At 42.4% G+C, this 22,331-nt stretch overlaps 1 protein-coding gene across 2 annotated transcripts in view; it reads left to right on the top strand.

The window, feature by feature from the left end:
• The window catches only part of SDHA (succinate dehydrogenase complex flavoprotein subunit A), a 215,279-nt gene that overhangs the window by 53,431 nt on the left and 139,517 nt on the right, over positions 1–22,331 (top strand). For both annotated transcript variants that reach the window (XM_083188330.1, XM_083188328.1), the window contains exons 5-6: positions 3,071–3,235; positions 5,946–6,094. In XM_083188330.1, coding sequence (XP_083044456.1) covers positions 3,071–3,235; positions 5,946–6,094 — 314 coding nt within the window. The remainder of the gene's footprint in view (positions 1–3,070; positions 3,236–5,945; positions 6,095–22,331) is intronic.

Consider the following 22,331-nt stretch of genomic DNA (forward strand, 5'->3'; position numbering starts at 1 on the left):
TGTGTCTGGTGAGTAGCTGTGTCTTGGCTGTGTAACATGTGAGTCAGAGGCTCCACCCAGCGTTACAGCTTCAGACACACTTTGAGTGACAGATGTAGCCAAATATATAAGAGATATCTCTAGATATAGATATAGATATATATATATATATATATATATATATATATATATATTATGAGATTTTGACCGTCCACGCCAGATGTAAGTCCCAAATTTACGCCAGTTACACAATCACTTGTGAGTACAACATAGGGAGAGTGTACACAATAGTTCCAAAGCTCAGAACTTGCAGCTACATTTCTCTCGTGTGGCGGGGTCTCTGGAATCCTCAGAGAAACAGATCTAGGAAAAGGCGCTTCATGGTGCAGAAACTTCAATAAAAAGTTTTATTCTTTAAAAAGTAACACTCCACGGTACAAGTTGACAAAAACCCGTGCCATGTATGAAAACTCTGTGGACTGGGTACCACAAGGCATAAGGTATAAAAGCAAAGGTAAGGCTGCTCACACACTGTACCCAGACACCGGTTCCACTTAAAACGCCGCGGGGCTGGATTGCAGAGAAGCGTGCGGGGAAACACCGCATCCTGGATTCAGTGATCGGAGGGCTCGAGCGTCATAGGCCATGCCCTGACGCGTTTCGTCATACGACTTCGTCAGAGGGCGTGCTATGCGTGGCAGGTTGCAGCTGCAGGAAGGCACCAGAGCAAGTTTCACATTTAAGCATTGAGTGCCAGAGCTCACCATGTGTGTATGTATGTATGTATGTATATATATCTATATATATATATGTATATGTGTGTGTGTATATATCTATATATATCTATATCTATATATCTATATCTATATATATATCTAGATCGATCTAGATCTATCTATCTATCTATCTATCTATCTAAATCTATCTATCTAGATCTATCTATCTAGATCTATCTATATCTATCTATCTAGATCTATCTATCTATCTAGATCTATCTATCTTGTGAAGCTGGTCTCCCAGCTATTTTTTTTTTTTTTTTTTTTTAATAAATAAATGTTCACAAATATGCAGTAGCAGCGTTCATTACTAAACAATAGCAGCAGAATATTGGGCAGGTATCAGTAGTAGTAGCATGGAAGTTTTTAGTAATAAATTCCATATGGAGCCATGAAGATGAATTTAAAGATACGACATTGAACTGGTTGCTGCTTAAAAAGTCATAATAATAAAGTGCTCAGGAATCGAGTGGTGTTTGTGGCTGGAGATATGAGACTCCGCTCTCTTCTTAGTATATGTAGGTTAAAATCATCTGGGTATATGCGCTTACCTGTTTCCGCAGCTGTCTGCTGGGACAGTGTGTAGAGCTGGCTGGTTTCTCTAAAGTACAGGATGATGCGGTGCTGTGGCTTCTTTTTTCTGTCTCTGATGTCTGTTCGCCAGAACAGTATAGCGTTGGCCGCTATCCAAAGTACAGGGAGTTGTGGCTTATGCTGGTGTAGTAGCCGCGGTGGTTTCCTGTGGATGACTGGAGTGATTTATAAAGACCTGTTCAGTTCAGGGTTGACTGTATGCTGATTGCTGCTAATAGGAACGATCAGTCTGACTGGAAACCAGCTAGCTCATTAAACATTGATGTCTCTATACTACTCTAAAGGCCCCCAAACACTACAAAGATTTTGCACGATTTCATGCGATTCTGAACTTTCGGGCCGATATAGCATTTGTAAAGTGGCAAAATATGTGTTTTTCCCATGAGTGTCTGTTTGGAGCCCCAAGATCACTAGTGCTGCACTGTGTATTAATTGCAATTGCATGGAATTTTTGTGCATGCAATGTATCGCAGGAAGTTTGACTGGCATTTCCAGCCCCCCTAGCCACCTACTCCGGCCCATCAGCAATATCTACGTTGCAATGGTTTACCATAAGATATACCCCACGCAATTTATTGTGGCTTGATAAATCGCATGTGATATATTTTATTTTAATAGTACAAAATCTTATGGTTTCCCTCCTGGGAGGGTCCAGGGGGAGTTCAAGGGAAATCACACATGGCTTTAGCATCAGACATATAATTGTAGTGTATGGGGCCCTTAACACCCATGGTCATAAAGTGTCCATTAGATGAACTCAGAAGAAGAGAATTAACTTGTAACTTGATCACATGATCTGTTGAGGCACAGTGTGGACTGGAAACTTCTATTTCTGTGGAAGCAGATAATTCATCATATGTACAGTATAGGCTTATGGGTGCCGGATGGATGACAGATAGTCGGGATTCTGACAGTCATTACACCGATGTTGGAATCCCGACTGTTAAAACCCCGACACTCTGGATACCGACGACCACCGGCTATTCTCCCTTGTGGGGCTTCGTTGCGCTCCCCCCGCTTTCTGAGTCCGGGCAGTCGGGTTAATGACTGTCTGGATCCTATACCACACCCAGGCTTATTCTAATTTTTATTTATTTTTTGTTCCTTGGTATCTACTAAACATTTTGCCTTATTCTAAAAACCAGATGAGGCAGCCACCTCAGGGTAATCATACGCAGTGTGCCTAAGATGGCTGTCTCACCTGGTACCTTGTTAGGGTGGAATACACAACTCGTAGAAGTTATTATCCAAGATGTTTGCACCAACACTAAATTGTGCCTACTGTGCTCTCAAGGCATTATTTTATGTATGTGTGAATTATTGAATACTACCCAAATCCTATGTATTATATGCAATGTTTTGACGTCTGTAAAGCACCTTGAGTCCTGTTGGAGAAAAATCGCTGTATAAATGAAACTAACTTAAAATGGGCAAAACCATGTGCACTGCAGGTGGGGCAAATGTAACAAGCAGAGATAGAGGGGTGTGTTGAATCTAAAATCTAAATTGCAGTGTAAAAATAAAGCAGCCAGTATTTACACTGCACAGAAACCAAATAACACCCAAATCTAACACCTTCAGTGCTCATGGTTTTGCCCGATTTGAGAACAAATTGATCAGGTCTGAAATCCATTTTTTTTCTTTCATTAAAATGTTAATTAACATTATTTTTTACTTTTTTTTTTGTTGTTGTTGTTCTCAACTCTGGGCCCATGGCACAGCTGGAGAATTATGGGATGCCTTTCAGCAGGACAGAGCAAGGAAAGATTTATCAGCGTGCTTTTGGTGGGCAGAGTCTGAAGTATGGTAAAGGTGGACAAGCCCATCGTTGCTGCTGTGTGGCAGACAGGACTGGACATTCACTACTTCATACATTGTATGGAAGGGTACGCATAAAATCTATTCTGCCAATATCATATTGTTTTTTTGTTTTGTTTTTTGTAAATTTAAATGTAATTACAAGAATTTTTTTTTTTTTTTAGTTTGTATACTTTGAATTATGATCAAGTAGTTGTACAGTGTTTTCCATAATGCTATATGTAATCTAAAATGGATGCTGAAAGTATTTCTCCTCTTGCAGTAGGGTAACCAAGCAGATCACTGTTTTTTTTTTTTACTCTTAATTCCTGGTCCGCTGCTCTAATCTTCTTTTTCAAATTCCCATAGCAGGTGGGCACATGGATTTTTCAGGAACAAGATCATCTCTTCACACATCCTTGCCTGTTCCCACCTCTGCCACTGATGTGTCCTTGTCTGAAATACTATACATTTATTTAATTAAATATTGGGTACTTTTGTAGTTTCACGGCGGTAGTTACGTAGTCAGTGTAGTGTCCCTGTCAGAATCAGCGAAGTGTTCCTGCGGCCAGCGTAGTCAGCTTCCCTGTCAGAATCAGCGTAGTATTCCCGCGGCCAGTGTAGCTATCATAGTCGGCGCCCCTGTCAGTATCAGCGTTGTGTTGCTGCAGCCAGCGTAGTCAGTACGTTCGCGGCTAGCTGGAGCTTACTTAGTTAGCGCAATTAACACGTGTCATTATTATTGTTTAAGATGGGTGACATGACAGGTGTGAATGTGTTCCTGAAACACCCCCACTATCCACGCCAGCCCGAAGTGTGGCAAGCACAGCGGTATGCGTCCTCCTGACCTGTTCATACCCCCACTATCCACGTCGGCATGGAGTTGGTAACTTCACATGTATACGCGTCCCCTCGCGGGGCTCACTGCGCTCGCCACGCTTCGGGTTCGGTGGCTCGCTTTGCTTGCCACACTTTATAAAATCAACTCCACGCCGACATGGATAGTGGGGGTATGAAAAGGTTGCAGGACGCGTACCGCCGCACCTCGTGGGCTCGCAGCGCTCGCCACGCTTCGGGTTCACGTTTATACTGGGGGGGGGTGCATTCAACATTGTAACCACCCATTAGGGTGTTTATACAATTTATCATCGCATAGGTGGCTAAAATCACATCGCAGTGCATCGGGTGTATGGCATGCGATGAAAAATCGCGCAATCACATATCGGGGGCGCCGTGATAATACACAAGTACCCTTTTTTTTTTATGTACTTCTATGGTTTTATTTATATAATGCTTCCTACTGTACCTGTTCTATTTTTCTATTGTATGCTTCTGCAGATGTGTTATGTATTGAAACCTTCATATTAACATTGCTCTCTCCGAGAAGCTGGTGTCGTCTTCGAAATAATGGGCCTAATTCATCATGAATTGCTTAGTAAAAAGCAGTTGCACTAATCAAATAGTTGCCACCCACAAAAGAAAGAAAAAAATGCTCTTTGCAGAAATTGTGTTTGCATTGCAGAGCATGATGCATTCACAGAACTATTTGCAAAATCCTGAACAATGAAGAGTACCTTCAAACCCACAAATGTCCTGCCAAACTGTAACGCAGGTGTCCTAAGGCGAGCTGGGTAGAAGTGCAAACCCTGGCTTCCTGTCAATCAAAATGCGATTGGATTGAAGCAGAATGCGTTCACAAAATCATTTGCAAATTGCAGGTGTGCACGCGCAATATTATAATTGACCTGATTAAGTTTTCTCAACTTAGAGATCCATGCTGATTTTGGCCCTATATCCCTGGAGGGAGAGTGCTATTTACTAAATTAATGCACAGTTCCATGAACACCTTATTCTGCCTTTTGTATAGAAAGGACTTGTTGAATGCAATCATGCTTAGTTGGGTGCTCACATAAGTGATATGGGTCAGCCAATCGCAGAAGCACTGTGATAACACCTGTACTGCGGTACCCTGTGGCTTCTTCATCCTTTTTCCACACTCTAGACCTGATTAATTTAGACCCAGTAGTCTGGTCAATAATGTATCCTTTCAGTCTTCTCAGGTGACAGTGGTACTGACTCCTGCTACATAAGGACTCTACTTTTTGTTATGGAAGTGTTTTTGGCTTGCTCTATTGCTAGCCTTTTGTTGTGTAAGTGCAGCTAATTTTTGTGTCAGATTCTCAAGAGTGTCTTAAATGGAATTCCCTGAACTGATCCCAACATGTTATTTGCTGTTGTGGGTATACATGTATATATGCTTATTTTCCAATATATGTTTTCTTGTGTGAATATGGCCATTGAGGATTTCTGGCTATCTCACACTTCTTCCATGTTTACGTTGTATACCCTGTTTTTCTTTAATAAATTCAGTGAAACTTAATATTGTAAAGCAATGTTCAAGATGAATTGCCCTGGTTACCCAAACTTTGTAGTCCCTGGTTTTGTCTGTGTAAGTTGCAAGCTATGGTGCAATTAGTGCTGAATCTGCATGAACGCCAGTGCCTTGTGGCACCCATAAAGGCTGGAATCTTACAGGCAATTCTTCTTTGAAATTTGGATGGAACAAGTATATATTCTAGCATATTGGCCATGTGAATGTAGGGTCTACCAATCGCCTATTCATTCTTGTCCAATGCAACCAGTAGTAGTTTTCATATTTGGTTTTGCTTCAATTTTGTTTTAGATTGTTCATCCCTCAATATTACCTATTCTGATGCACCATAGGCTATATTTGCTGGTTTTCTTGGTTTTTCTTAATTTACAGGCATACAATAATTATTTTTTTGTTTTATTTTTAAGTCTCTACGATATGACACCAGTTACTTTGTAGAGTATTTCGCTTTGGATCTCTTAATGGAGAATGGAGAATGTCGTGGAGTTATTGCTTTGTGCATGGAAGATGGATCAATTCACCGTTTCAAAGCTAAGAACACCGTTATAGCTACTGGGTAATTATATAAAAAAAAATTGTTTATTCATTTTGAAATTTAGAAGGAGCACATATACTAGAATATTGGCCATGAAAATGCAGGGTCTACTGGTCCATTGTAGTATGTAGGGGTGAATGACTCATGATAGATTATCCAAGCTTATATTAATACAATTGTTATATGCATTTGGGAACAATCTAAATTTCAATTGTCCAGTTTTTTTTTTTTCTTCTAACTTCCTGTTCAGTCAAAACGGACATGTTTCTGCAGAAGCCTATGAGGGATTTTTTAAAATTTATTTAGAAAGCATACAGTAACTCTGGGTAAAGAGTGAATTGATACCTGGGGATTATTTTATTACATAGATATTGGGGCAGTATAGGGCCTTTTGGGGTTAATTTTATTCAGATATGTACAGTTTCTCTTTTTTCCTTTTCTTCACACTGATATATGCCCCGTAGTTAAGATAGGGCTTTTCAATTTATTACACTTGGCCAGTCACACCCCCCCAAAGAGAGGCACTATGGCCTTTTAAATTTTAAAATTGTTTCTGCCTCTTCCAGCGTGTTTACCTGGAGGTGTGGCTGCTTCCTTGTAGTCTTCACCTGGTGGATTGCATCTGCTACCCATCCGGGGCTTCCCATGCAACTCTACCCGGAGAGCGACAGCCTTTAAGTTCTTTTGCACATCCATCATGCCTCCGGGACTTACACTGTCTCTTTCTTCCGGAGCTCTTCTCTGCCGCCACTTATTCGCAGTGGCTAATATAAGTCAAAGCGAGGGTGCAGGTTAACGGGTGGCTCACCACTGCCATCTTGGATGTTTCACAGTGGTGCCAACTATTGGTGCCATGTTTAAAATATCCAAGATGGCCACAGCGAGCCGCGCTCACCTTTTGCTAGCATGTTGATACGGTGAGAGAAATAAGATGCCTTTGAAGTTCCGGAGGTGCACCGGCCTAGCAAAATAGCTTAAAGGCCCCGTCCACTAGGTGAGGACGTCGAGGAAGCCCTGGAGGGATGGTTGCCGCCACAAAAGCCCCACGAAGCACCAATGAAAAGGCAGTTAACTAAATTTATTTTGAAAACCTGTGTAGTGTTTTTAATATTTCCTTTTTTTTCAGTCCAGGAGGACTATAGGTACCAGCGGGTCAGTAATGCCCCACGTGCTGGTACCTGTGGTTCTCTCCAGTACCAGCATGTGGGGCAGGCTTGCTGGTACCTGTAGTCCCACTGTAAAGGACAATATTACTTTAAGGTATCAACTCTGCACCCACCGTCCAGAGGAGCGAGGGACAGCCCTGGGCTTCAGCCCAGCCTGGGGCACAAAGAATGCCCAGCCTGGCTTTTTATGCTACAGCCACAGGACCTATTAGGTGTTCCCCCTGGCTGTCGCATTACCTCCCTGGCTAGAAGAGCCAGTTGTCGCTTGCTACATAGGACCCCTACTCAGTTGTCCCCCATATTTTGAAAATCAGGGCTGGCTTAAAGAGCCAGTGCTGGTTCTCAATAAATTGAATATTATTCCATAGACCAAAAACCTGATGGTTTCACATGTCCCATTAATTATTATTAGACGTGATCTGACATTGCTACTAAATTTCTACCACTCAAAATAAAAAAAAAGCAATATATGGATGGGTTCCTTGCGCAATACATGTCATCACACCCTGTGGATAATGGCAGATTCAGCACTCTCACAGTGAGATTGATGTCACTCACACAATGATGGAGCTGCTTCACAGAATTGTGTGCTCATTGGAATACACGCATGCGGTCTATGCAACTGAAGGTCTGAGCAGTTATGTGGCACATCCATTCCACTCAGTGCCCACAATCATCCCACTGTCACTCCCATTGAGTAACCAACTCCCAAGGTGTTGCAAAATCCATCTCCTTCAGAATATACATTCAGCTCCCACTAACTTTGTGAATGAACTATAATATTCTGTCTATTGTCTATGAATCTACACTTTCTTCCTCTATACACCTCCAATGCTGCTGTCTTCCCCATCCCTAATGCTGTGCATTCTCTCTTTTTGTGCTTGTCTTTATTCTTTCATCCGTGCCAGTCTGTCTATCCATAGTGATGTTTGGTGAGGTAAATGTCTGGGTGTGCACTAGCTAGTATGTGAGCCACATTTACATACAAACCTATGAAACTGAGGATTTATGTGGATATTAAACAAAGGCAATATACTTTTGGAAATTTGAGTTTTGATCCGTTATCTACAGACAAGTTAGACAGCCTAGTCTGAATCACCGGTCAGACTTTTTACTCCATAGTTTTGACTGTAAAATTGTAAGATATTAAAAACATTTTCTTTATATTTTTCTTATTTTTATGGTCAAAACTCTGTAGCACAATGTACTGGAGTATGAAAGGAGAGCCTCTGACTCCCCTCACATCACTGATCTTTCCCCATTCATGCCACCCTTTCTTCCTGCATTTATTTATTTATTTACAGTTAACTATATAGCGCAGCAGATTCTGCTGCGCTTTACAATTGTAAACAGAGCTAAAACAAACTGGGAAACAGACAGACAGACTTGGAGGTAAGAGGGCTCTGCTGCAAGCTTACAATCTATAGGGACATAGGAGAGAAACACAAGGGCAGGCACCAGTAATAGCAGAGCTTGTAGGTCCAGAAGGGAAGCTATATAATAGAAAGTACCTCAGGGTTATGCGTATGGAACTTAAATATGATAGGCTTGCCTGAAGAAGTGAGTTTGAAAGTTTGGAGGCTAGTGGATAGTCTTATTGTGCGTGGTAGGGCATTCCATGGGGTGGAAGCAGTGCAATGAAAGTCCTGTAATAGTGAATGGGAGCTGGTGATCCGTGCAGAAGAGGCGCAGATCTTGTGCAGAGCAGAGTGGTCAAGAGGGGAGATAATTTGAGATAAGTAAAGAGATGTAAGCTGGGGCAATATGGTTAATAGCTTTATATGCTAGCAGAATGGTTTTATATTGAATATGGCAACACACAGGTAACCAGGTGGAGGGACTGGCAGAGCGGATCAGCAGACGAGGAGCATCTTGCTAGGAATATCAGCCTACCAGCAGCATTTAGAATGGATTGCAGTGGCGAGAGTCTGTTCTTGGGAAGACCAGTTAGGAGACTATTGCAGTAATCAATGCGGGATATAATGAGTGCATGGATAAGAGATTTAGTAGTGTCTTGTGTGAGAGAGGGTCGTATTTTGGATATGTTTTAGATGCATGTAACATGATTGAGTCGAGGATGACCCCTAGGCAACAAGCTTGTGGGGTATGGTAGCTTGTTGAGTTGTCAACAGTGATGGAGATATCAGGATGGTAACTGTTCTTGCAGTGGTTTAAGGAGAGAAAAGAGTTGCACAGTGGATGCACACCAAAAGGAGAGGATATTTTGCAAGAAAGAAAATTATCCTGGAATGTTTAAAATTTACACTTTTATTGGTATTTTAAACTAAAAAGAAGAGAGAGCATTCCTGTGCAGATTTTTTAACCTATGGAATCTCACGAGGTGATCTCCTTCTGTGGCTTGTGAAATTTACAAGGGGTTGAAACTTTTACTTACTTACTTACTTACATACATACATACATACATACATACATACATACATACATACATACAACATATATTGTGTCGTGCAAATGCACAGAAAAAAAGTAGTGTTTACAGGGATTAAAAATGAGTTTCCCTTAAGCTGGCTACCAATGATACTGTGATTTTAATTCGGGTCCTTATGGGAAGGAAATGTGTTGATTCGATATTTCTTCAATCACCAATTAGGGTGGTTTTTATATTACATCCCTTTATCTGGGGTTTTAATTTCAACCTATGGTGAGTTGTTTCCTACGTTTTGATACGTCAGTTTTTTTAAGTCTTTGCTCATATCTGGTAGGTGTTTATCTCAGGATTACATGCATTATTTTCATTTGAATACACAGGGATGAAATATCTAGGTATATCTTTGTTAGTCACTCTTCTGCGTTTTTCTTTCTTTCAAAGATGGATTTTATTGGTTTTAGCTCTCACAGAGCTACTGATGCTGCCACAAGTCCATTTTTTCCCAATTTTAACACTTTTGTGGAAGGTTTTGATATTCCTATATTTGTCTCAAATCTAGATCACCTTTTATTGTGTATTATGTACTCGGGATAATTTTGCCAGACAGTTATTCTCAAATGGTTCTCTGGCTCCGTCTGAGTGCTCTGTTTAGGTGATTATTGCCATCTAGTGGATTATTTTAGGTAATGCATGTAAGTATACCTGCTTCCAGATATCTTGGATCTCTGCTGTATTTGTGTGTGTGTATATATGTGTATATATATATATATATATATATATATATATATATATATATATATATATATATATATATATATATATATATATATAATCGCAATTCAGCTCTCACTGAGCTGTCGTAATTGCTGATATTATTTATTTCATTTTTACCACACCTTTTATGTAAGTTTACCTGTTTCCAGATATCTTAAATCTCTGCTATATTGGTATGTGTATATACAGGTTGAGTATCCCGTATCCGAGTATCCGTTATCCGAATTATTCCGAAAACCATACATTCCAGAAAGTGAATAAAAAATATTTTTTTTGCTAAAAACTCACTGGGGACATTTGTAACAGCAGTACTGAGGACATACTATGTAACTGGCACTATATATGTGCAAGGCAATGACTGCTTGGCATTCAAATTCAATATCTGAGATAGTACACACATTTTGTTTCATGTTTTGAAACCTTGTTTTTTGAACAAATAAAATATATTTGTGTGTATTTTATGTGGTAATAAAATATATTTGTGTGTATTTTATGTGTTTATACAGCATACATGCAAGATACTTCAAAATACATAATTGAAATATTAAAATATTCCGAAATACGGAATAATCCGTTATCCAAAATTCTCCTGGTCCCGAGCATTTTGGATACGGGATACTCAACCTGTATCGCAATTCAGCTCTCTCTCACTGAGCTGTCATTATTGCTGATAACTTTTAATTTTTTACCCCACCTTTTATTATTGGGTGATGATTTTAAAGTTGTATTATCCCGAAAAATCACTGCCAAAACAACTTTAAAATCATCACCCAATAATAAAGGTGGGGTAAAAAAGTAAAAGTTATTATCAGCAATAATGACAGCTCAGTGAGAGCGAGCTGAATTGCGATATATACACATACCAATATAGCAGAGATTTAAGATATCTGGAAACAGGTATACTTACATAAAGGTGTGGTAAAAATTAAATAAATATCAGCAATAATGACAGCTCAGTGAGAGAGAGCTGAATTGCTTATATATACATATACATACACACACACACACACACACACACACACACACACACACACACACACACACACACACACACACACACACACACACACACACACACACACGAGATCCAAGATATCTGGAAGCAGGTATACTTACATGCATTACCTAAAAAAAAATCCACTAGATGGCAATAATCACCTAAACAGAGCACTCAGACGGAGCCAGAGAACCATTTGAGAATAACTGTCTGGCAAAATTATCCCGAGTACATGATACACAATAAAAGGTGATCTAGATTTGATACAAATAATATAGGAATATCAAAACCTTCCACAAAAGTGTTAAAATTGGGAAAAGCGCCCAAAAAAACGGACTTGTGGCAGCATCAGTAGCTCTGTGAGAGAGAGCTAAAACCCCAATAAAATCCATCTCTGAAAGAAAGAAAAAAGCAGAAGAGTGACTAACAAAGATATACCTAGATATTTCACCCCTGTGTATCCAAATGAAAATAATACATGTAATCCTGAGATAAACACCTACCGGATATGGGCAAAGACTTAAAAAACTGACGTATCAAAACGTAGGAAACAACTCACCATAGGTTGAAATTAAAACCCCAGATAAAGGGATGTAATATAAAAACCACCCTAATTGGTGATTGAAGAAATATCGAATCAACACATTTCCTTTCCATAAGGACCCGAATTAAAATCACAGTATCATTGGTAGCCAGCTTAAGGGAAACTCATTTTTAATCCCTGTAAACACTACTTTTTTTCTGTGCATTTGCACGACACAATATATGTTGTATGTATGTAAAAGTTTCAACCCCTTGTAAATTTCACAAGCCATAGAAGGAGATCACCTCGTGAGATTCCATATGTTAAAAAATCTGCACAGGATTGCTCACTCTTCTTTTTAGTTTAAAATACCAATAAAAGTGTAAATTTTAAACATTCCAGGATAATTTTCTTTCTTGCAAAATATCCTCTCCTTTTGGTGTGCATCCACTGTGCAACTCTTTTCTCTCCTTAAACCACTGTTGTGACCCCGTTGCCCGGATAGCACCCATCGCCCACATTTACCAAATAAAGGCGTTTGAACCAATTATTTCCCAACAATATATAAGGGATATACTACACAAGAGAAAAGTGTGTGTGGACCCTCAATCCCCTCTCCCCCATCCCCGTTATCCACTGGTAACTGTTCTTGGCTGGTGGGAATATAGGTAATTCCGTTTTGGATATATTGAGTTTGAGGTGGCGAGAAGACTATGAGATGGCAGAGAGGCATTCAGAGACTCGGCCCCCAAAAGAGCTGATGAGTTTGCCAAGAGATGAGGTATAGATTGAGAAAAGCAGAGGACCTAACACTGAACCTTGTGGAACTCCATCTGACAGAGGTAGAGTCAGAGAAGTGAACACTGAAAGTGTGATCAGATAGGGAAGATGAGAACCAGGAAAGGGCTGTATCATGAATACCTAGGGAGTGCAGTGTTTGTATGAGAAGAGGATGATCAACAGTGTCAAACGCAGCAGAAAGATCTAGAAGAATAAGTAGTGAGTCATGGCCTTTAGACTTGGCAGTTACCAGATCATTCACCACTTTAGTCAGTGCTGTCTCAGTGGAGTGTTGGGAGCGAAAGCCTGACTAAAGCATTTGTGCCATGCTTTCCTTCCCTCTGTGCTGCTTTCTTCCACTTTGCCATTTTCTACCAATCTGTGTCACCGGAAGGACCAATATGTGTCACAGGGAGATAACACGGAGGACGTGTGGGCAGAGATAACTGATAATAACAAAAAACCTAATAATATAATTTTAATAGGGGTATGCTACAGACTGCCGAACGTGAACGATAGGGACGAGTCTCTACTTTTAAACCAAATAAAAAAATCGTCAGATCAGGGGCAGGTATTAATAATGGGGGATTTTAATTTACAAGACATTGATTGGAAAAATGAGACCTGTAAATCCGCAAAAAGCAATGGGTTCCTAAGCTTACTCAAAGATCAGTTTATCACACAAACGGTAGAAGCTCCAACTCTTAATGAGGCACTTAATATTAACTAATAAGATAGATTTAGTTTAAAACACCAAAGTAATTGAACATCTAGGGAACAGTGACCATAACATGGTTTCACTGGACATCAACTTCTGTAAACTACAACATACAGGACCGGCTAAAATACGAAACTTCAGAAAAGCTAACTTCAAATTATTCAGGGAAGCTCTAAAAGAAATTGAGTGGGAAGAGTTATTTGAGGGGAAGAATGCACAGGAAATGTGGGATACACAAAAAAATGTGCTTGAATCATTAACTATTAAATACATCCCAAAAGTCAATAAGGGCAAATTCAATAAAAAAAAGCCATCATGGTTGGACAAAAAAGTAAGGACCGCAATCAACAATAAAAACAAGAGCATTTAAATTCTATAAAAATAACGTAAATGAGGTGTTCAACAAGTACAAAGAATCAAACAAAATTTCCTCTACCTCCCCATGGCAGCCAACCTCTGGGTTCTCTCCCTATAGGTAGTTATCTGGAAAGGAACAAAAAAGACACCTCCCCTATATAAGGACTGCCCCTTCCTAGGCTCAGTGTCTTTTTTTTCCTTTCCAGGTAGTGTGTGCTTACCCTGAGGTTGGCTGCTGCCTTCTCCGCTGCCTAGTGCAGTTGGGGTTTAGGTTGTGCTGTGAGATTTAGGCTTCTCCCACCACCCAGAGTGGATGGGCGATTGCATGATATCCTGCTGCCAAGTGCAGTTAAGGAGCTTACCCCGGGTTCGGGCGAGCGCAGCCTTGGAGCAAGCGCTGGGCGGCGTGGACGCGTGAGTATAGGATGCGTGTCATCAGGCGCCGTCTTTGCACGTGGTACTGCGCGCGTCATCAGGGCGCCGGTATCAGGACAGAGACATCGCGCGCATGGCGGTGACGCCGCGGGTAAACGCCGCGTGTGTCACAGGAGGGCGCGTCAGTAGGCGCGTCCCTCCGGCTGAGTGACGCGGCACGCAGACGCCCAGTGATGACAGGGAGAATCCCTGAGCCACGCATATGGACGCCGCGTCACGGGGGTGACGCGAGCGTCATTTAAACGCGACAGCAGCGCATGGAAAGCGCCATTGTTATCATAACGCCGGCACTAAGAGACAGAGGAACCCGGGGGTGGAATATTTGGGCCACTGCTTCTCCAGAAGGAAGCTGCAGGAGGCGATTCTGTGTGAAGGTAAGGCCCTAGGCTTTTAGCCAGGGCGGATTATGGTGCCTTCACACATGTGCTTATACTATGTATCCTTGTGCAGATACTGTTAGACATTGTAAAGATATGGAAGAAGAAAGAAAGCAGCCTGCAAAGTCAGGGTAAGCAGGAAAGGCAGTAGTGTTATTTATTTTATTTTATTTATTTTATTTATTTTATTTGTTTATATATTATCGTTGGTGCTGGTGCTTAATATGGATAGTCAGGCATTCATAGTGTTATACTTCGGCAGGTCCGAGGCAAGCAAAGAGAAGTCAGAAGGAAAGGCCAAGCATAAAAAAATGCATCTGGCTAAATGCACTCTCTGTGACACTTCCCGACAAATGTGCAGGGTCTGTCTGTGATAACTGCAAAGGCTCTCAGCTGCTGGCGCCTTCTCAAATGACAGAGTTGGTGGCAAAGCTTAGGACGGCATTGGCGGATACCTTTGTGACAAAGGAAGACCTGGCAAAGATGTCGGCTAAGAGGCCTAGGGAGATTGATTCTGCTAATTCAGAGGACTCAGAGGAAGGTCCTGCTCCTGTTGCAGAAGAGGAAGTTGAGGAAGGAGAGGTGATGCAGGAGAAGGCAGAACTGGAGTTTAATCCAGACCTGCTGGATAATCTGCTTACGCTTGTGAACAAGTCTCTTAATATTGACGTGGTGCAAGAGGAAGGCAAACTGCAAGATTTGCTTTTCAGAGACAAAAAGAAAAAGCCCAAGACATTCCCGCTGTCTCTGACACTTAAAGAAGTAGTGGAAGACGAGTGGGCACACCCGGATAAAAAGGTGGCGGTGCCACTAAGGGTTAATAAAATGTACCCTTTTGAACCACAGGAGGTAAAGATGTGGGAGGAACCGCCCAAAGTAGACGCTGCCATCGCACGCATATCCAGGAAAACAACGCTGCCATTGGAGGACGCCAATATATTCAAAGACTCCATGGAGCGTAAAATGGAGATGGGGTTGCGTAAGCAACACGTGACATCAGGGGCGGCAATCAAAGCGTCCTCAGCGATTGCAATCACTTCTAGAGTGCTCAGGTCGTGGTGTCAGGACCTAGAGTCGGATATGATTGATGGCATAAAAAGGGCAGACCTTCTGAAAATTGTACAGAATATGCAGGTGGCCATAGAGTTTGTGTGCGATGCATCACTGGATGCAGTCAGGCTGGCAGCAAGAGTCAATGCTAATGCTGCAGTAGTGAGAAGGGCCCTGTGGCTGAAACCGTGGGCTGCAGACGCCCAATCAAAAAATAAACTCGTATCCCTACCATTTCAGGGAGAGTATTTATTCGGGAAAAAACTAGACGACATCATCACAAAGGTGTCGGGCGGAAAATCAGTGTGGCTACCACAGGACAGGGGTGCAAAGAAGCCCTTCAATAAGTCTCAGAGGTTTCAGCAATCAGAATTTAGAGAGGCGAGAACTTACAGGCCAGGAAGGAACCTACAGGCGGCCGTGGTTTGGAAATCGGAGTTCCTTTCGAGGTCAAAGGAACAAAGAAGGAAGGTTCTCGTTCAGACAGTCATCACAATGACGCCAGGGACAGGGTCGGGGGCAGGCTATTGGAGTACAAGCAGGCCTGGCTCCGATCCACAGAGGACCGGTGGGTCCAAGAAGTGGTCTCCACCGGGTACAAAATAGAATTCATAATGACACCCGGAAATTGGATGGAAGAGTCCCCAGTGCCAAAATGCCCGAGGGAAAAGGAGGCGCTAATGAGCAGCTTGCAGACTATGATCTCCCAGGGGGTCGTAGTCATAGTACCCAAGGATCAAGAAGGCCAAGGTTGGCACTCCAGATTCTTTGTGGTAAAAAAGGCAACAGGGGGCTTCAGGACCATCCTGGACCTGAGAAGACTCAATACATACGTCAAGACACAAAACTTCAAAATGGAGTCGATAAGGTCTATCCTCCCAGACATCATCCCAGACATCAAACAGGGGTCTTTTCTGACAACGATAGACTTAAAAGACGCTTACTTACATATTCCTATATGCCAACAACATCAAAAATACCTAAGATTCAAAATCAAAGGAATTACCTACCAATTTACGGCTCTGCCGTTCGGCCTATCCACATCCCCGAGAACCTTCACAAAGGTTCTGGTCGTGCTCATAGCAAACCTAAGAAAGGAGGGGGTGACAATATGGCCATACTTGGACGACCTACTAATTATGGCGAAGACAGAGGGAATGGCAAGAGATCATACAGTGAAGGTGATGGAATACCTAAAGCATCACGGGTGGCTCATAAACAAGGAGAAAAGCCACTTGGAACCAACAAGAGCCGCAAAGTACCTGGGTGTTGTGATAGATACAGAAGCCATGAGGGTCAGATTGACACCAGAAAGGCAGGAGAAGCTAAGGTCAGAGGTAATCAAGCTTCTGAGAAAAAGGCTAGTGTGCGCAGGAGATTGCCTGAAGGTTTTAGGCCTCATGTCGGCAGCGCAAGATACTATCAAATGGGCCCGGTTTCATACAAGAAACCTACAAGGGTGCTTTCTATCCCAGTGGGACAGCGACGGGAAGAATCCCATGCAAAGGATCTCCTTGTCAAAACAAGCGAAAGAAGACCTAAGGTGGTGGTCGGACAGAAACCGACTGCGGCAAGGAAGATCATTCGCAAAAGGGGAGCAGATATTAGTCACCACCGACGCCAGCCAGTCGGGATGGGGAGCTGTGTGCGGCAAGAGAACAGCACAAGGTCAATGGAGACAAGCCGAATCAAAAGCACACTCAAGTGTAAGAGAGATGAGAGCGGTGCTTATGGCATGCCGGGCATTTCAGGTGCAATTGTGGCAAAAGGAAGTTGTAATTCGGTCGGACAACAGAGCTGTAGTGGCGTATGTGAACCGCCAAGGCGGTACAAGGAGCCGAGAACTGATGAAGGAGACGGCAAACATACTCCAGTGGGCAGAAAGACATGTCCAAAGCCTGTCTGCAGTGTTTATCGCAGGGAAGGAAAACCAGCGAGCAGATGCCCTAAGCAGGTGGGCAATAAGACCAGGAGAGTGGGAATTGTCCCCTCAGATATTCGACATGCTGACAAGCCACTGGGGAGTCCCGCAGGTGGACCTAATGGCCACCAAGTACAACGCAAAGGCCAAAAGATTTATATCAAGGCACTGGGAGCAAGGGGCATGGCAGGCGGACGCCCTAACCGCCAGTTGGGGAACGGGCTTGGCATACGTCTTTCCCCCATTTCCAGTGATACCGAGACTGTTGAACAAAATTCAACAGGAACGGATGACTGTCATAACGATCCTGCCCTACTGGCCGAGGCGAGCTTGGTTTGCCAAGGTGGTCAGGATGGCGGTGGATACCCCCTGGGAACTACCGAACATAGAAAACCTGATACGACAGGGGCCTCACGTACAGAGGCAGCCCGACCACTGGAATCTGACGGCGTGGCTGCTGAGACAAGAAACTTGGTAGCAAGGGGTTTTTCCAGAAAAGTCGTGGATACCCTATTAAAGGCTAGGAAATACTCTACGTCCAAGACGTATTATCGAATATGGAAGGCATATACAGAGTTTTGCAGAAGGGAAGGTAAAGACCATAAGCTGGTCACCTCGGTACTGGACTTCCTGCAGAGAGGGTTAGAAAGGAACCTTTCAGTGAGCTCTTTAAAGGTGCAAGTAGCGGCTCTAGGAGCCATGATGGACATTAGACTGGCGGATGACAAGTATGTTCAGAGGTTTCTACAAGCCTCGAAGAGAATAAAGCCTTCATTCCACAGACCCATGGCGCCATGGGATCTGAACATGGTGTTGAATGTACTGACAGAAGAACCATTCGAGCCGTTGGAGCAAGTGTCCACCAGGTGGTTGTCCCTGAAGGTGGCATTCTTGGTGGCAATAACATCCGCAAGGCGGGTGTCAGAGTTGCAGGCCCTTTGGGCTGAAGAGCCGTTCTTGAATGTGTTCAATGACAAGGTGGTCTTAAGGACTAACCCTAACTTCTTACCAAAAGTAGTGTCGCAATTCCACGTGAATCAGGAGATAGTGCTACCCACCTTTTGTGACAAACCGGCGAATGAAAAGGAGGCTAGGTTGCATATATTGGATGTCAAGCGGGCTATAATGATATACCTGAAGAGGGTGGAATCATGGAGGAAGACTAAGAGGCTCTTTGTAATATCAGAAGGGAAAAACAAGGGCTTGGGAGCCACCAAGACAACCATAGCCAGGTGGATCAAGTCATGCATAGCTGAAGCATACAGGATTAGAGAGATAGATCCACCTGAAGGCATCAAGGCGCACTCTACAAGGGCAGTAGCGGCGTCATGGGCAGAAAGGCGCGCGGCCTCAATGGAAGAACTGTGCAAGGCGGCATGTTGGGCCTCAGTACACACTTTCACCAAACACTACAGAGTAGATGTAGGGTCATCAAGTGATGCAAAGTTTGGGAGAAAGATCCTTAGCGCAGTGGCGCCATAAGAAAAAAAAAAAGAGAAGAAAATTACAAGAAAGAGGAGGTGAAAAGAACCTCGTATCCTTTTTTTTTTCGTTTGATGGTCTTATTTACATGGTGTTATGGATATATATATTGTAATATACAAGTTATTATTAAGTTTAAACCCGCCCAGTGAAGTAACTGCTAGGGTAATACCCAGAGGTTGGCTGCCATGGGGAGGTAGAGGAAAGTACGGATTATTACCTGTTAGTACGATTTCCTCTACTCCTCCATGGCAGCATTTTTCCCGCCCAATAGCAACTTTATAAAAAAAAAAAAAGAGATGGTATATTTGTGTTATGTTTAAGCTGTATAATTAAAAGACACTGAGCCTAGGAAGGGGCAGTCCTTATATAGGGGAGGTGTCTTTTTTGTTCCTTTCCAGATAACTACTTATAGGGAGAGAACCCAGAGGTTGGCTGCCATGGAGGAGTAGAGGAAATCGTACTAACAGGTAATAATCCGTACTTTGTAAAGTGGTAATCAAAGTAGCTAAAAGGGAAAATGAAGAGCGCTTAGCCACTGAAAGCAAAACTAACCCCAAGAAGTTTTTCAAGTACATAACTAGTAAGCGAATAATTAAAGAGAATATAGGCCTATTAACCGATATCAATGGTAAAAGTTGGTACTTATGTAGTATCTGGGCTGCCGATTTTTTGATTGTATGCCTTAAGTTAAGGCATACAATCAGATGCGATGCGATGCGATATCGCATCGCATCGCATCGCATCCGATATCGGATGCGATGACCCGATTTTTCCATAGGAATCAATGTTAAAATGATTCCTATGGAAAAATGGGTCCTTTTCATACCCCTACTATCCAAGTGGGCATGGAGTTGGATATAAACCTGTGGCGAGCGTAGCGAGCCACCGAGCCCGAAGCGTGGCGAGCGAAGCGAGCCCCGCGAGGGGACGGTATTCGTCCCCTCGCGGGGCTCGCTTCGCTCGCCACGCTTCGGGCTCGGTGGCTCGCTACGCTCGCCACAGGTTTATATCCAACTCCATGCCCACTTGGATAGTAGGGGTATGAAAAGGACCCATTTTTCCCATTGAATTCCATGTTAAAATGGACTCAGTCCATTTTAACATTGATTCCTATGGAAAAATCAGGTCATCGCATCGCATCGCATCGAATCGCATGGTCGCATGCGATGCGATGCGATCTCCCGATCCGACCCGATTTAGAAATCGGCAGCCCAGATACTACATAAGTACCTAAAAGTTTTATGTAGCTTTCACATCACATAAAACATTTTGAAACGTTTTGAAAAACTGTAATTTTAAATGGTATTTTAAACGGGTCTAGTGTTCATATTGCAGCAGATTACCATTTAAAAATACCGTTTAAGTACCATTCACATCACCAGTCAAGCCGTTTAACCTCTGAACACGTTTCTACCCACAGCTTATTTCCTGGTTCAGGGAAGGGACACAAGACAAGGGACATCCTATCAGTGCTCTAACCTTTATTTTTTACTAAATACCATTTCAGTGCCATTCAGACAGCACAAAAAACGGCTCTGAATTGGCTTTAAAACGGGTAGGACTCTGCTTTTTAAACGTGTTGAAATACCAGTTAACTTTAAATGGTATTTCAACTATGACACTTTCACACTGCAGCCTTAACCGTTTTAAAAGGCAAAAAAACGGCAATATACCGTTTTAAAAGTGTGATGTGAAAGCTACATTACAGATAATAACGGAAAAGCAGAACTGTTAAATGGCTTCTCATCAGTGTTTACTAGGGGAGAGCAGACAGTGGAATGCACAGGTACCACAAATGGGATGAATAAGCCGGAACTCAATATTGATTTCACGACCGAGGAGATAATATTGCGGCTCAGCAAAATCAAAACAAACAAATCACCAGGGCCAGATGGGATCCATCCTAGGGTACTAACGTAATCTCCTGGTGTGTGTGCACATCAGACCTTGAAGGCAATTTTATCACACATTGGATTAATTGTGTTGCTTTGCACCAATTTGAACGGGACATTAACCTCCAAGGGATATCTGAAACCGTGGTTATTGCTGGTGAGAATTGGCTTCATTATTGACACTAATTTTCTAAAAGCAATATATGAAATATTGTCTCCAATGCTTTTTTGTTCAATGTGCCCAACAGATGTCAGTGTTGATTAATATGATATATTTTATAGAGATCTATGTGTTGTTGTTATTAATACATTTTATATCTTATTATAGTGTGACAACTGCGCTCTCTTTAATTTAAAATTAATTGTAGTTACATACAGTTGTCTTCAAAATTATTCAACCCCCACTGAAATTGAATGTTTTGGCCAGTTTGACATTGATTTTGATCATTCAGTCATCTTGCTTACATTTACATGAAAGAGGCACTTGTAGGTCAGAGAAATATAAACTTAAGTTTATAATGAAATAACCACAAATGTCTTTTCTGTGCTCACATCATTATTAGTTTTTATTCATCCCCCAAGTGACATTCAATCTTAGTACTTAGTACAACATCCTTTTACAGTTATAACAGCTTTTAAACGTGAAGCATAGCTTGACACAAGTGTCTTGCAGCGAACTACGGGTATCTTCGCCCATTCTTCATGGGCAAAAGCCTCCAGTTCAGTCAAATTCTTAGGCTTGCGCACTGCAACTGCTTTCTTTAAGTCCCACCAGAGGTTCTCAATCGGATTTAAGTCTGGTGACTGCGATGGCCACTCCAAAATGTTCCAGCCTTTCCTCTGCAACCATGCTCTAGTGGACTTGGAGGTATGCTTGGGATCATTGTCCTGTTGAAAGGTCCAACGTCTCCCAAGCCTCAGGTGTGTGACGGACTGCATCACATTTTCATCCAATATCTCCTGGTACTGAAGAGAATTCATGGTACCTTGTACACGCTGAAGCTTCCCTGTACCTGCAGAAGCAAAACAGCCCCAAAGCATAATTGACCCTCCGCCATGCTTCACAGTAGGCAAGGTGTTCTTTTCGTCATATGCCTTGTTCTTCCTCCTCCAAACATAGCGTTGATCCATGGGCCCAAACAGTTCTAATTTTGTTTCATCAGTCCACAAAACACTATCCCACAACTTTTGTGGTTTGCCCACATGACTTTTGGCATACTGCAGTCGACTCTTCTTATTCTTGGGAGACAGCAAGGGGGTGCTCCTGGGGGTTCTGGCATGGAGACCTTCATTACGCAGTGTGCGCCTTATTGTCTGAGCTGAAACTTCTATACCCACATCTGACAAATCTTTTTTCAGTTCCTCAGCAGTCACACAGGGACTTTTATCCACTC

The sequence above is a fragment of the Crinia signifera genome, chromosome 5 (genome assembly GCF_055691185.1).
Source record: "Crinia signifera chromosome 5, ASM5569118v1, whole genome shotgun sequence".
NCBI classification, from domain to species: domain Eukaryota; kingdom Metazoa; phylum Chordata; class Amphibia; order Anura; family Myobatrachidae; genus Crinia; species Crinia signifera.